Below are 14,565 nucleotides of genomic sequence, written 5' to 3' on the forward strand. Positions count from 1 at the left end.
ACATAAAGAAAGAGGATTGCCGCTGACCCTCTTCATGATATTAAAAATATATAAGAGCGAGGGGATTTAAGGAGTCCCCCTTCCCGCCTCGTCCCTACGCTTCTCCTACCCCTTTGAGTAATCAAGAGAAATTTATCATCAGATCGAGGCATTTAATAACACATCAGGGCTCAATGCAACATTGATATCATATGGGCCGGAGTGGCTGCGACCCCTGTTGGCCGTAAAAAAAAAAGATAAAAACGAGAAAAAGGGAGAGAAAGGAAGGTAAAGATAAAACAACAGGAAGGAAAAATCAAATTAAAAAGTAAGAAAGTGGGAGCGGGAATAAGCATACTGCTAAACTTCGACAATAGTCCTCAATAAAAACCCCGCGATTATGCTTAGCGCTCTTATAACTGAAAAAATATACAGGCCTAATGGGAGGGTGAAGCCCGATTAGCTGAATATTTGTTATTTATTCCTGATAATTTACAGGTAAAAATAAAAGAAACGTTTTAGTGACTGTTTCTAGGAAATCATCAAAATAATTTGTATCTTACTAAACAAAATGATTTAATCTCGGAGCACAATTTTTTGTAGAAATACTTCTGTATATATTTACTTAAAAACATGAAATCTTATGCGCCATTTCAATGCCCTAGCTTGAACACAATATTTATCTTGACGAATATAATAAATAGGCATTGCGAGTGTGAATTAAAACTCGAGCGGAGTTTTCTTCTTTTTTATGCTGACCTGAAAGTGTTTCTGTTGTCCAGATCCCTTTCCTGTTCATCTTCCTCTTTCTTGTATCCCCCTCCTCCTTTTCTCTTTTTCTTCCTCTCATCTCCTTCCTTTTGTGTGTGTGTTTTTTTTTTCATTCCCCCTCTAATTGTGCCCCCAATGAGTGGCTATACACCCGTTTGGTCCATAATTGGATCCAAAATCACAGGCGGGTCCAGGGGCAGGGCCGCCCTCCCCATATTGTCGAGCAAATAAAGAAACAAGAAAAATAAGGGGAAGGAAGGGGGGAAAAGAAAAAGCAAGAATAAAGGATAAAGAGGGGAGAAGAAAATAAAAGAGGAGAGAATAAACTAGGAAGAGGAAGACGATCAGTGAATAAAATAAGGTAAAGACTTGAAACTTAGAAAAAAAACGTTTCATGCATGTGCACTACATAAATTTTCGCCTGCTCTTTACGCTCGCATTGCCTGTTCAATGAGATACAATAATATTTATTGCTCAATATGCCGCTGATCTGAAGCTTAAAATATCAAGTTTTTAAGTAAATATACAAACAATATTTCAGCTCGGACATCGAGCTTTCATTATTTTGTTTGATTTACCATTAATTTTAAAACAAGTGCTCTGTAGAAATGTCTGTTTTAAATCTGTTTTTGGTTTAATTGAATATCAACATTTTGAGTTCGCGCTGCGAACTCGTATCATTTGATAATTATGTCAAGTACATATTCTCTTTTTGTTTTCCATAAAGGTCTCACGATATATCCCTTTACAGGTCTGACTGTCGAAACGTATCGCTAGGGGAAGTTCAGCTGATGAAAACTTTGTTGTAAAAATAGCAGAAAAATATATTGGTGAAGGTGTGAGGAAACCCATAAAATATTAAGAAAGTTATTACAATTTCAAGTTTTGATTTGTGACGTCATAAACGAGCATGCAGCTGCCCCATATGTGATGTATTATAAAATGCATAAATTTCTTTTTTTTTACGGTTCGTGATGACTAATTTTTATTTTCTTTTAGGAGCAGATATACTGAAGGTGCAATGAAAACCATTTTTCAGTTTTCTGAGAAAATGATAGATTGATTTTTTTTTACCAAGCATGTTGGTAGGAAAGCCGCTCGCATGACGTATACAAATCAAATAATTAAGATTGTAATAACTTTTTTATTCTTTGATGGATTTCCCTCAAACCTTCGCCAACAGTTTTTATCATGTTTTTTGCCATTTTTACAATCAACCTTTTGTCAGGGTGAATTTCCCCTTTAATTCTAACAAACTACTATTCCCTTTACATGACAGTTTATGTCATCCCTTAATTTTTTTCAAAATATATCGACAAGTTTCATCTCGAGCTTAGGAAATAAGAATATAGGAAGATATAGTCATCATTTTCATATGATGACAAAATGCCCCTCAAATGTCCCGGTCCTTATAGGTCAAAATAATTATCTTAAAAAAACTCGCGCTTCGCGCTCATGCAGTGCTATCCATGATCGACTTCACAATTTTCCTATGCTTGAAATAGTGCAAAATTGACCCTTCTTGAGATCGGAATATAATTTTTTTCTCAACTCACGCTTCTGCCGGCTCGCATGATTGATTTTCATACTAAAAGGAATGTATTTAGAATGCCCACACGTCTATAGATCTGAAAAACATGGCGACCCTATATCCGGGCCCTATATGTTATCATATGATCATTAATTTTTTTTGCGCTGCCACTAACGCAACGATGGCTTGATCCATCTGCAATATCTTTGACACATTAACGTGAAAAAGGAGGGAGGTTATAATAAATATTTGTATTTCCCTAATAATGCGAGCGCGAAGCGCGGGCGAAAATTTTGATATTTTAGCCCATGCATATCCTGGTGAAAAATTATTTAGGCCTCGATCGATCCGTCGATGAACAGCTAGATCTATAAATATCTCACTTAACAAAGTGAAGAAATATTGAAGCGTGCAGAAATATTTTTTAATCCAAAATTTGTGGGGACGTGTCCCGGCCCAACAGCTGCCCCCCCACCCCCCCCCCCCCCCCGGGGGGGCACTCGACCAAAAAAGTGGTAGGGGTGTGCCGCGGGCGAGGCAAAAAACGGGGGCCTTGGAGCGGGCTTATTTTAAAAAGGAGGGTCCTCGGAACGGGCTTCGGAACTACAAATGTTTGTGAAAACGGGGGTCCTCAGAACGGATCTCCGTATCTCTGTGAGTGCGTATGCATCCCTATGGAATGGGCAATCGTGCATAACGCAGCTAGCGCGGCCTCCGCCGGGTGCGCTCGCACTTAGGCGATGGTCGAAAAGCGCTCTACGGCCGCTTTTCACCAAAATTGTAGCAGATCAATGCGACTGGAACGGCGTAACGAAAAATATGCAAAGCTTTGGAGCGGATTTCTTTCTTCTTTTTTCTCGATAAAAAGGAAATGCCGGGGAAATGCTATGCCTTGGAGCGGCTTTCTTTGTTCTTTTTCTCAATAAGACAAAAATGCTATGCCTTGGAACGGAAATTTGAGTGTAAAAATGGGGGTCCCCTCCGCGGCACATACCCACTATGCATTATATACTGAGTGCCCCCCCCCCCGGGCCCCCCCCCCCCCCCCCATCATAGGCCTATGCCCCGATATGTATGAGTACATTAGGACACATATCTTTGGGGCCCTCGGGTCATCTCTTTCCCAAAATTCTTTTTTTTTTTTTTATTTATATCGTACGCCGTATAAACATATAGGGCAAGAATAATTTATTTACGGTAATTTAGTTACGGGGGGATTCTAGTTACGGTACCGTACAGTCAAGCTCGATGTACGTACGTACCAATGTGTACGTAATCACGCAGTGTGTACATGTATGTTATGGACCCGTACGTACGGACACGTACACGTACGTACGTCGTACGTACGTACGGCCGGTAAGCCCGGCCCGGTATACGGCCTACAAAGCAACTTTTAAACATCGCAGGGGACGAGGAAACGTCGATTTAAATCGCGAACCATCAGTTTAATTTGGTAAAATAAGGACAATTACCTGATCAGTTTTAATCAAGTGGAGGTTTCTCCACATTACCCTTTCAGTTTGTTTGAATTTGAGCGTTGCATGTGCCCATATTTTGGGCCTAAAAGGAGGGGTGTTTCTCAGTTCTTCTTGTAAATCTAAAATGGCTTGTGCGACACTAAAACGGACTCTCGACTTTGATCCACTTCATAGCCCTGGAACCTCCCCAAAAAGAAGAAGATGTTCACCCATAATCACTCCGTCAACACCAACTTCTAGAAATAGTCTTCAACAATCACCATTTTCTCCAGTAACACCTAGAATATCACCAGGTGAGATTATTTGAAGTTGAACGTGAGTCACCCAGTCCCATTTTTTTTATGTCAACAAAACGACATTCGTCACAATGAATGGAAATTCCGGCCTGCGTTGTCTGCGTCTGCAGACTGCACAGACATTCTGTGACGATTATTGGTTTGTTGACATTTTTGAAGTAAAAAGTGGTTCACTTCATCAATGTCCATGCCTGGGTGTGAAACTACATTAGCGCCCATCATGCTGGCACAAATGCTGTGCAAAATCTACAAACATGACAAAGTTGGGCGCTGATGCCCGAAGCCGAGTGATGCAGTTTCGCACTGGCTGACTCCGGGAGGGGGGAGCACTCATTATATAATGCGTGGTGGGTATGTGCCGTGGAGGGGACCCCCATTTTTACACTCAAATTTCCGCTCCAAGGCATAGCATTTTTATCTTGTTGAGAAAAAGAACAAAGAAAGCCGCTCCAAACTAAACTAAAGCATAGGCCTAGCTCATTTTCTTATCGAGAAAAAAGAAAGAAATCCATTCCAAAGGCAAAGCTTCGCATATTTTTCGTTACGCCGTTCTGGTTGCATGTACCAGTATCCGCTACAATGAGCTGCAATTTTGGTGAAAAGCGGCCGCAGAGCGATTTCTGACCATCTCTGAGCTGCGTGAGCGCAGCGCCCGTGCCACCGGGCTAGCTGCATGCATGTACATGTATGCCCGTTCAATAGAGATGCACACTCACATGCAGGCAAACCGTTCCAAGGACCCCCATTTTTCACAAACATTTGTACTGTAGTTCCGAAGCCTGTTCCAAGGACCCTCTTCACAATAAGCCTGTTCCTAAGCCCCTGTTTTTTGTCTCGCCTGCAGCACATACCTACCACTTTTGTGGTCAATTCTAGATTTCTTGAAAAGAGATTGACTAAGTTTTCTTAGACTAGACCCTAGTCTAACGTTAAAGAGAAATTCCAGTAGTTGCAGTAAACACTGATTTCATGAGGAAGTCTGTAAAACCAGGCTTAATTGTCAGTATATCATCGAGGATCTAGATCTGGTACAGTTACATAAACTGAACTTTGTGAAATCTTGAAATCTACGCTGAATAATGTTCAGACTGAACTTCCCCTACACAGATAAGCGCACGTGGGACAGTGTATAATTATTGCTTTGAGCGTCGGGCCCGACGCTCTACCCGAATCCTGTGCTTATTTGCTGATTTCTCAGCAATTACACAATTTCTTCCAGAATCCTTTGGCACATGCGTTTTATTCATACAAACAGACACTTTGGTGGTCATTTCATTGGATTCTGTACGAACTCATTTTGATATCGTTACCAAAACTAGCATTTACCTTTAATCATGACATGTCACGACAAAGTGAGAATTTTTTTTTTTAATCCCAGTCGAATTAGACTTAAATGTGCAGACCCATAAGTTTGCCATCAATTTTTAAATTACTGAGCTGTGCCACTCACCTGTCAAACAGTCAATGTATGACATACAGTAGAAGCGCCCGGCCAATATTCTTTGCACAAGGACAAAAGAAACAATGTACACCAACAAGAACATAATTTTTTCTTCCCAAAATTTTGTCTCACTGAGGTCAGAAGCCCATTTGGTTTATGTGTGAATGATGACAAAAATCAAACAACAGTTGACAGTGAAAAGGGTTATTTATCTTAGGGAATCTGCTTATCACATTTCAAATAGCCGCCAAGGTAATTCTTTTGCAGCAAATGTACATGTAGACAAAGGAAATTGGTCTCCCAAACTAGAGGCTGTCTCTGAAATTGGAAATGAAAATTGTAACACCATCATCCTTTTGTTGGGTGAGTTCAAGACGCATGGCGTCTTGAAATGGTTTGTAATGTTATTAAGTTTTTTAAACTGATGTTCATGGATTACCTTACTTGTTCTTATTGATGAACAGGCCAGCTTGCAGCTCACATTAGTCAAGAATGGCGAAGGATAAAGCGAAGGAAACGGTTGGAAGATTCGTACAGCACCGAGTCACCTGTATCATCAGAGATGATGGAGCAAGCATCAAGGTTTGGTCTAACATCGGGATGCTTCTCACCACCATCCACATCCACCAATCCTATGCCCAACTTGCCTTCAGGCTCTCTACAACAAACACAAACCAAAGATCAACCCATGTTCACTTTAAAACAGGTAGGAATGGAGATGGATGGTTTTGAATAAACAACCCCAAAAGTACCCCCTTCTTTTTCAACATGCCGAAACAAGTTTTCCCTGAATGTGCTTTATACTCATGCATGGCTCAACGGATCAAGTGCATTTTATTTTAGATGAATAAGTCCATGTCAATAGTGCAAGATCACTGGTACCAAGTTCATTTATCAAAAAAATTATTTCATTTTTTTTAAAGGGAGTAGTTATTTTGGTTCTTGCATGTTTGTGGCTCATGGTGTTGGGGTTTTTTGTCAGGCTTGGGATCAAATAGGAATGCCACTGCCTTACTTTTGATCTTTAGCAAGACTTTCGTCTTCATATCCCCCATTTTATAGTGAAGCTATAGCAGTCATGTGAAATATCAAGTAATGGCTGTAAAAAGTTATTTCAGTGTTGCTGATGTTGACAGCTACATGTATCTTTAATTCTAATTTGTTCTACAGGTTATCCTAATATGTGAACGGATGTTGAAGGAGCAAGAATCTAGGATACGTGAGGAGTATGATAAAGCCCTAACGTGCAAGTTAGCTGGTAGGTATCCCTTTTTCATCAACAAGTACTGATACTTTTCATCAAGCAAGATGCCAGGGTTCTTACAGGAATTATGTTAGATTAAAATCAAACTCGTAATTGACTGATTCAGTTATGGGTAATCAAGATATATGAATCTAGAATAGGTCATTGCCATAAGTAATAATTATGAGCGGCATGCTTGTTAAAATCATTTTAAATCTAATTAATTTGACATTTTGGTGTCCAGACTTGACCTTTGAAATTGTTCAGTCTGGAGTCATTGTCTGCCAGATGGCAAAATATAAATCGCAATTTTGCCTCTTTAACATTTTTGTTGTTTTCACCAGTGACTCCCCACATTTCCCAATGACTTTGTACACAATATAAAGTGTGACATATTCTCTGCTGCACCCCAGCTGAATGTATCCTGTGAATCCTTTCCCTAGGATAGGATGTTCAATTGAAGAAATTTCAAGGTCATTTTGATGAAGTTTCCTCTTTAACCTCCTTGCCACTGGTTACACTAAAGCTAAAACCATGTATCATTGATGGGAATAAAGTGAAGATACATTCTTAATGTAGGTGAAGCTGTCCAGTTCAAATATCTTCTGACCGTAGTCCGTAGTATCAAGTAAAGAAATACCTGATATATCGCATAAAATGGTCTGGAAATTGTTTGGACCTCAAGTGAATATTTTTGTTAACCCTTGGCATACTAATGTTGCAATTTGCCCATTCATTACATTAAATTCCACAATTTTAATTAGTTTTCTCCCATATAAAAGCTAATAAAATGGCTTTAGTTCTTGGATAATATTTATACAATAATTCAAAGAAGACACCATACACATAAATTTTGTCATTATTATCCCTCAGAATTCAGCATGCAAAGAGTTAAATGGAACATCCACTTGTGCAGAATTAACTGTAACAAGGAAATGTATCATTGAGTCCAAAGGGTTTTTCATGCCATTTTTGCCATACTCTATAGTATGCAAAATGAAGTTATGCTGCAAGCATGAAGGTAAATTTATAGACTAAACATTCTGAGAACCTTTCTTAGTTCCTACTGCATTGATCGTTATTATTCATTTGCTTTTTTTATCCTTTGTTATTTCAGAGCAATATGATGCATTCGTAAAGTTCAACCAAGATCAGATTCAGCGTCGCTTTACCTCTACAAGCATGAGCTGTGAGTATCATAGTCATTGCAAAAACTTCTCTATTAATGCTTGGGCTCAGTTATACAAAGCTTGACAATTGATGTCCCGCTGATGTTCATGATTGATTCCATTGATACTGATTTGTAATCAATGGGTGATTTCAAGTACGGTGTTGAAATCTGGTGTTGGTGTTGTGACAACACCAACACCAGCCAAAACACCGTACTTGAAATCAGGCTGGTGTTGGGATTGACCTCGGAAAATATGACGTATTTCCGGCAGTTCGTGTTGAATGCTGGTGTTGAATGTCGTCTGCTGAACCCAGCACTGCGGCTGGTGTTGACGATCTACGTGCAATATCCCCATTCACCAACACCAACCCCCAGGGATTGGGAAAATCATGATTTCAAGTTCGGTGTTGGTGTTGGTGTTGGCAATCTCAAGCTCGTGAACAGGCGGCGAACACGATGAAACATCCCCGTAAAATTAGCTTTTACAGTGAAGATGAGTACAAATCATTTGAGCTGTATATATTTTGATGAAGAATAATGTTCACTCTTTCGAATTCTTGAATTAATTAAAACATTTGTATTCTGTACGATGAGAATTTAATGCATTTCTCTCCGATTCCATTTTCGTCGTCGAGACTTCTCGCGTGAATTTGAGATGATTTAGCAGCGCAGCGCAGAGGCGTGACGTCATGTGCTATCGATAACGCAATCGGTATCATTCCTCTGAACCCAGCTCGGTGTTGGAGCTCGGTTCAGCGGCCTTTTTATGCTCCGAACACCGAACTTGAAATCACCCATTATGTCTGTAAACTTTGTGTAATGTGCCCAGAGCCCTTCTTTTAAATTTAAGTCTTTGTGATATTTTATATAGGAAATGCTGGGTCCCTGACCCCCCCTCAAATTTCTAAGAGCTCTTAATCTACCCTATATAAGGCCTCTGATTTCAATATATTTAGGCAAGGGTTTTTTTCTTGGGGGGCACATTTAAATATTATATTATAAATAGGAAAAATAGGAGACATAAATGGAAAAAATAGGAGACAAGTCTGTCTGAAATTTCTCCAGAATTTTTTGAAAGTGGATGATCTTATTTATTTTCATGTTCCCTGAAGCCTGTACATTTTAGTATCCAATACTTGAAGTCATGTCAATAAGGTTTAAGATTTAAGAATCAAAGAAAGGATAATTTCAGGTTTATAAAAAAAACTTGCATTAAAATTTGTATTTTCCTAAAACATCAAAGTGATCGATCAAATTCATTTTTTTCTGCGTGCAAATCAGACTTGAGTGCGCTTCTGTGGGCGACTGCCTGTGAGATACTGTCAATGCGGGCGACTTGCGAACAACCTGCGGGTAGCAAAAATAGCCACCCGCAATTTGCACGCAAGGCTTGCACTGAAGTGTGACGTCATCTTTTTTCACTTTTTGCATATCAGCGTTTTTGAAACCATATTTTGTTAGAGCATGATGAAAAACCCCCACAACCCAAATTTGGTGGGAATTGGTCCATGGGGCCCTAAGATATGACCTCATGAATACATACTGAGCCCCATGGAAATCAATGTATTTTTGGACTGGTTCCTAATATTTAGAACCAGGTTAATAATACACTGACTTCAGAGGGGCTCATTACATATTCATGAGGTCATATCTAAGGCCCCCATGGACCAATTCCCACCAAAATTGGGTTGTGGGGTTTTTCATCATGCTCTACCAAAATATGGTATCAAAAACGCTGAAATGCTAAAGTTTTTTGTGACGTCATCACTTCGGTACTCTATGTGACTGGCCCCTTATTTAATTGCAGTCAGGTAATTATAAAAAAATACTCACCAAATAATCATATATTTTGTTTCTATCCTGTTGCAGATGTCTCATAAGTCTACCCCAAGTGCAATGATGAAAAGTAAAGATGTCGATACAGCTCTATCAAATCAACCTATCGTACTCTTAAGGACTCGCAATGATACGCTCATGGTTATAGCTACTACTCCAGAAGATGACCAGCTGCTGCTTTGGATGCAGTTGATCCAGAATAAATGGAAATCTAACCAATAAAACCCAACCAATGGATCGCTTCATTCTGGCTGCGCTACCATTTACATGTACATGTAGTAGTTCTCCTGTAATGGTTCATATTGAATTCCCTGTTGCATATTCCCGTACATGTGACTTCTGCACTCCCTGACATGTTGAAGATGAGGATGCTCAAAGCCTTTTCCAACTTGTCAACAAGCCCAGCATTGTCAATGAATATTCAGCTGTGTTCAATGCATTACGAGTATACTGGAAAATTTTATTCAACATTCTGAAAAATGTACTTCTTACTTTATAAAGGCAATGGGGAAAACTTAGAACGTATTAATTGGTAAAGAGAAGGGAATAGAACAAACGTGATGTTATATATTTTTAAATTAGACCCAGTATGGCATTCACCTCTAGTGGTGTATAGTCACATTTTACATGACAGATGAATGGTGCATTGAGCGATCGCAATTCATATTATTTTAGGGTTTGCATTGTGAGTGTATTGTATTTTGAAATTGATAACCTCTGGAGTGTCCACAATGAATGCCACTCATGGAAGTGTGAGAAACAAAATGACTTACATTGGACAAATTGAATGAAAGTATGTACTGCCTTTGTGATTTATGATCGAGGTGTCCTCTGTGACCAGGAAAAATATTTCAAGAGTTGACAAACAGAACTGTGCAACTCAATTTTGGGCTATTTTGAGTTTTTTATACCAATATAACACCTACATTGAAAAACAAAGCCATAACCCAAAGACTTGCTTTGGCTATAAACCAAAATAACACTTTACCTCGCAAGCACGCTTGTTTTTAACTTAAACTCTTGGAGTTCTGACATTCTATTTGGTTTCACTTTTCTCAAAATCACAGATCTTGAGTTGAGATGATCTGTTTGTCACCCCTTGATTTCTAGAATTCATAAATGAATGAATTTGATATTGGTGCCAATGAAAAGCCTGCGCTTTAGGGCACGCTCAGACATGGTGTGCCTGCACTCTCGTAACAAATAGTCCGTAGACAGAAGACCGTTTGTTTGCCCTGTATAATGCTGTTGACAAAGCCCCCCCCCCCCCCCCATAAAAAAATAAATCAACAGATGAATGAATAAAGATTAATATACAAATAGAATAAAATAAACAAAGTAAATATAATAAAAATGCCAAGAAAAAACTGTAATAGAAGGGGAAAAAAGAATTGGATCAGTCGGTCAGATTTGTTTCTTGTTAGTCTAATGTTTGCTATGGGGGCAACTCGATGTATTCATTATCATTAATCTTATGCATGCAGAAGGGACTCCACACGTATAATTGTGCTAGCATGTTATATAATAGAGATGGAAGGGTATGTTGAACGCAATTGTCCCCTGCACCATTTGCCTTTTACAATATGTTTTAAAAAAAAATTAAGGTCAGTCATCCCTCCCCAAAAACTATAATTGAAGGATAAAGGTTGGCCAGTTATACAAAGGTTATAGCTTGATGGGTTTTTTTTTTATACTCCATATCTGAGAAAGCCTTGTCCTTTTTTTGTGTTATTTTGATATGCATAGGCCTCGGGAATTGTGCACTTCAATTTAATTAATGACTAAAGAAAAAAAAATTAACCCTTCAAGAATGATTGTATTAAACATTTAAAATTTTGAAATATTTTCCTTTGTCTTGGTGATGAAATCCAGGTGTTGTGCGATGGATTACATTATTATAACAAATGGAGTTTTGGTATTATGTTGGAAGGTCATGTGCAGCTTTTCGTTGACACCAATTGAAGACAAACATTACAATTCGATGACGAGACGCCAACATGTAAAGTTGAATTGGAGTGTTTGAAATATTCCTGTTTCCTGTCGCGCTTTGAGAGTACAAGTGTACATGTTCTGTATTAGGGCATTGCTGGCATAGTATACATTTTACTTAAACAGGCAAAAGCCTCTCAATCTACGTAAACTCCATATTGGATTATTTGTGTTGAAGCATTCTGTTGTTACATAATAATATTAATTGATATTTTCACACTTTTTTATGCGTTGAACGGTTGTGGCTTGTGAGGATGGGATTGTGTATAAGGATGGAAGGTATGGTTTACTGCATTATTCTGTCTCTATCATTGTAAATATTAAAGCTCTTATGATAGGGCCGGCTGCATAGTTATCATCTTTCCCCGTTTTGTTTGTTACGGTGCTATCAATTTCTGGCCAACATTCTTGAAACTTTAAAAGAGCAGTTTAAGAAAAAAGTGTGAATTATTTCATGATATCGTTCTTATTTATTCTTCCTTCTTTTCAATTTATCGTTTCCTTTGTTCATAAATCCTTGGTTATGTAAACAGTAGATTTTAGTTACTTGTAAATAGATTGAATTGTTTTATTTGAAAGGAGATAACAAAACAAGGATCATAAGGATGATGAAAGTGTGTGCATGTTGATTTTATTCCATAAACCAGTGTTAGATATTTTTAGTGAAGTTTTTTCTGCTTTCCTTTATTTTCTGTGGTGTCACTAGGCCATGATAAAGTAGCTCATCAATATCGATGTTGAATGTGATATTTTGACAATCGATACAATGCACTTGTCTGACATCAGCTATAAGTGCGGTTTCCCTTTAATGTCTCTCTTTAGATTAAAGACATGGAAAAATTGTAACTTTACCAGATAAAAGTCTTCTGCATGGGTTTTTAGTTTAGATGAGACTTTCAGGTCATTTTCAAAACTTAAACTTGTACGTGTATGTTCATTTGATTTTCAAGTATGAGAATGAGCAAGTCTGGTACTTGAGCGGGCATGGGGGGTTGAAAATATAGTTTTGTGCAATGAGAGCCAGTATTGAACCAGTGAAGGCAGGGCCTAGCCTGCAATATATAATGGGCTGAGTTCTATGTAAAATATGTGTTATAGCATGATCAGCCAGTCTCTATAAGATTTATCAAGGCACAGTGAGTACATAGATAAATCGAACCAACATTAGTTGTTTGAATAGTTTTTTTTTTTCTTCTACATGCATTTTGTGTTTTTCTAATCAGTCATTTGTTTTTTCACCTGATTGCATATATTGAGTATGAATGCATAACCGAATGAGTATAAAATGTTTTTTTTGTGTTCATTCAATAATTTAATTGTAGCTAATATCGATAGAATTATTCCTCAAACTGAGGGGCATATATTTTGTACTTTTTTAATTAAAATAATTTTGTATATTAAATGCAAAGTTTACCATTTCCAGGCTTCGATTATGGTAACTTTTTGCTTGACCAGCATTTTGTGTATCGAGTCATACAGACGAGACAGTTTATGAGGTAGTGTGATGATTTAGGTATAGGCAAACATTCTTTTCGCACTATCAGTCCCCTCGTGGACATTGTCAGCCTGGATGATCAGTGAACTTATGAGTCTGGAAATGGTTAGTTCTCATCGATAACAAGTACATGTATAAATTATAATTTAGCAAAGACCTCATGTATAATGATATCTCTGTACATGCATATAATACATGTAAATTTTGTCATATATCTATATATATCATACTTGCACCTCTCATCTTCAATACATTAATTTGTTTACATAAAATGCATAATATGACCATGTTGTTGCTGTAAATACAAGAAATAAAAGGTTTAGATGTTCTACCGTAGTTAAAGTAGCTAATATTGGAGAGTATATGGAGAGGTGATACGTACATGTATGTATGATGCAGGGATACCGAGTTTGTACTTCTTATTGTATACATTCTTGACAATATTATTTTTCATTGTTTACAAGTTCTCACATGAAAATTATTAGTGTAAAGGACAAATAATAATCGGTTTCTGGTATTAAAACCAAGCATGTGTGTCTGTGTATTTGTTAACAAACTCTTGCACCAAACTAGCTTGGGTGAAATCAATAGAACAAGATTGATTTTACGTTGGAAAAAAAATTGGACAGAGCAAATGATATTTGCTTTTATTGAACTAAGATAATGGAGATCATTCCATTGGCATGGCAAACAGGGTCCCGTAATACAAAGGTAAGCGATTAATCACACTTGGTTTTTACGTTTGATTGCCCATTGTAGTCAGTGCAGTCAATTGTTAAAAATGTTCTATGATGATTGCTAAGCTTTGTGTTACGGGAGCTAGGTGGTGTGATGCAGACTTTTTTTCTTTTAAAAATATGTTTTTTGTAAAAAAATTTTTTACAAAATCGTAATTTATTGAGAAAAATCATCTCTATATTTCTCTATTTCATAAAACGTACACAAATATGGTTATTAGATCAATGTAATTTCAGGTAACTTGTTTTTTTTTCAATCATTTTGTAAAAACCAGGGTGAGATATACACAAGTTTCAATGGGTTTTTTCTGCAAAGAGCAGTGCGCATTTTAGCTTGCATGCAGCTTGAGCGCAGTGATGGGCGAGTGCGCCAAGCATTTTATTATGAAATACACTTTTTTGGGGAAAAATACAAAATATTTATCTCACACGGTAAAAATACTGATTTTTTTGTCAAAATACTGATTTTGGGGGATAAGAATACTGAAAATGCAAAATACAACTTGGCAGCTCTGGTGATGTCACACTTTAACAACTCGCTTCTGTACGTGTAGCTGCTAATTTCATGTGAAATATTGATTTCTATAGTTTTAGTTTT

At 37.7% G+C, this 14,565-nt stretch overlaps 1 protein-coding gene across 1 annotated transcript; it reads left to right on the plus strand.

Moving 5' to 3' along the window:
- The first annotated feature begins 3,607 nt into the window (after window positions 1–3,607).
- On the plus strand, window positions 3,608–13,757 carry LOC129259047 (akirin-2-like). The gene is made up of 5 exons (XM_054897317.2): window positions 3,608–4,052; window positions 5,961–6,202; window positions 6,667–6,754; window positions 7,857–7,928; window positions 9,780–13,757. The coding sequence occupies exons 1-5, from the start codon at window positions 3,884–3,886 to the stop codon at window positions 9,788–9,790; spliced, it is 582 nt and encodes a 193-aa protein (XP_054753292.1). The 5' UTR covers window positions 3,608–3,883; the 3' UTR covers window positions 9,791–13,757.
- The last annotated feature ends 808 nt before the right edge of the window (window positions 13,758–14,565 follow it).

This window comes from Lytechinus pictus, chromosome 4 (assembly GCF_037042905.1).
Source record: "Lytechinus pictus isolate F3 Inbred chromosome 4, Lp3.0, whole genome shotgun sequence".
Lineage (NCBI taxonomy): Eukaryota > Metazoa > Echinodermata > Echinoidea > Temnopleuroida > Toxopneustidae > Lytechinus > Lytechinus pictus.

Bases quoted from the DNA above. Each gene is read 5' to 3' on its own strand.
- LOC129259047 (XM_054897317.2), top strand. From the start codon at position 3,884: ATGGCTTGTGCGACACTAAAACGGACTCTCGACTTTGATCCACTTCAT. The intron at 4,053-5,960 runs GTGAGATTATTT...ATTGATGAACAG, and splicing joins AACACCTAGAATATCACCAG to GCCAGCTTGCAGCTCACATT. The intron at 6,203-6,666 runs GTAGGAATGGAG...TTTGTTCTACAG, and splicing joins CCATGTTCACTTTAAAACAG to GTTATCCTAATATGTGAACG.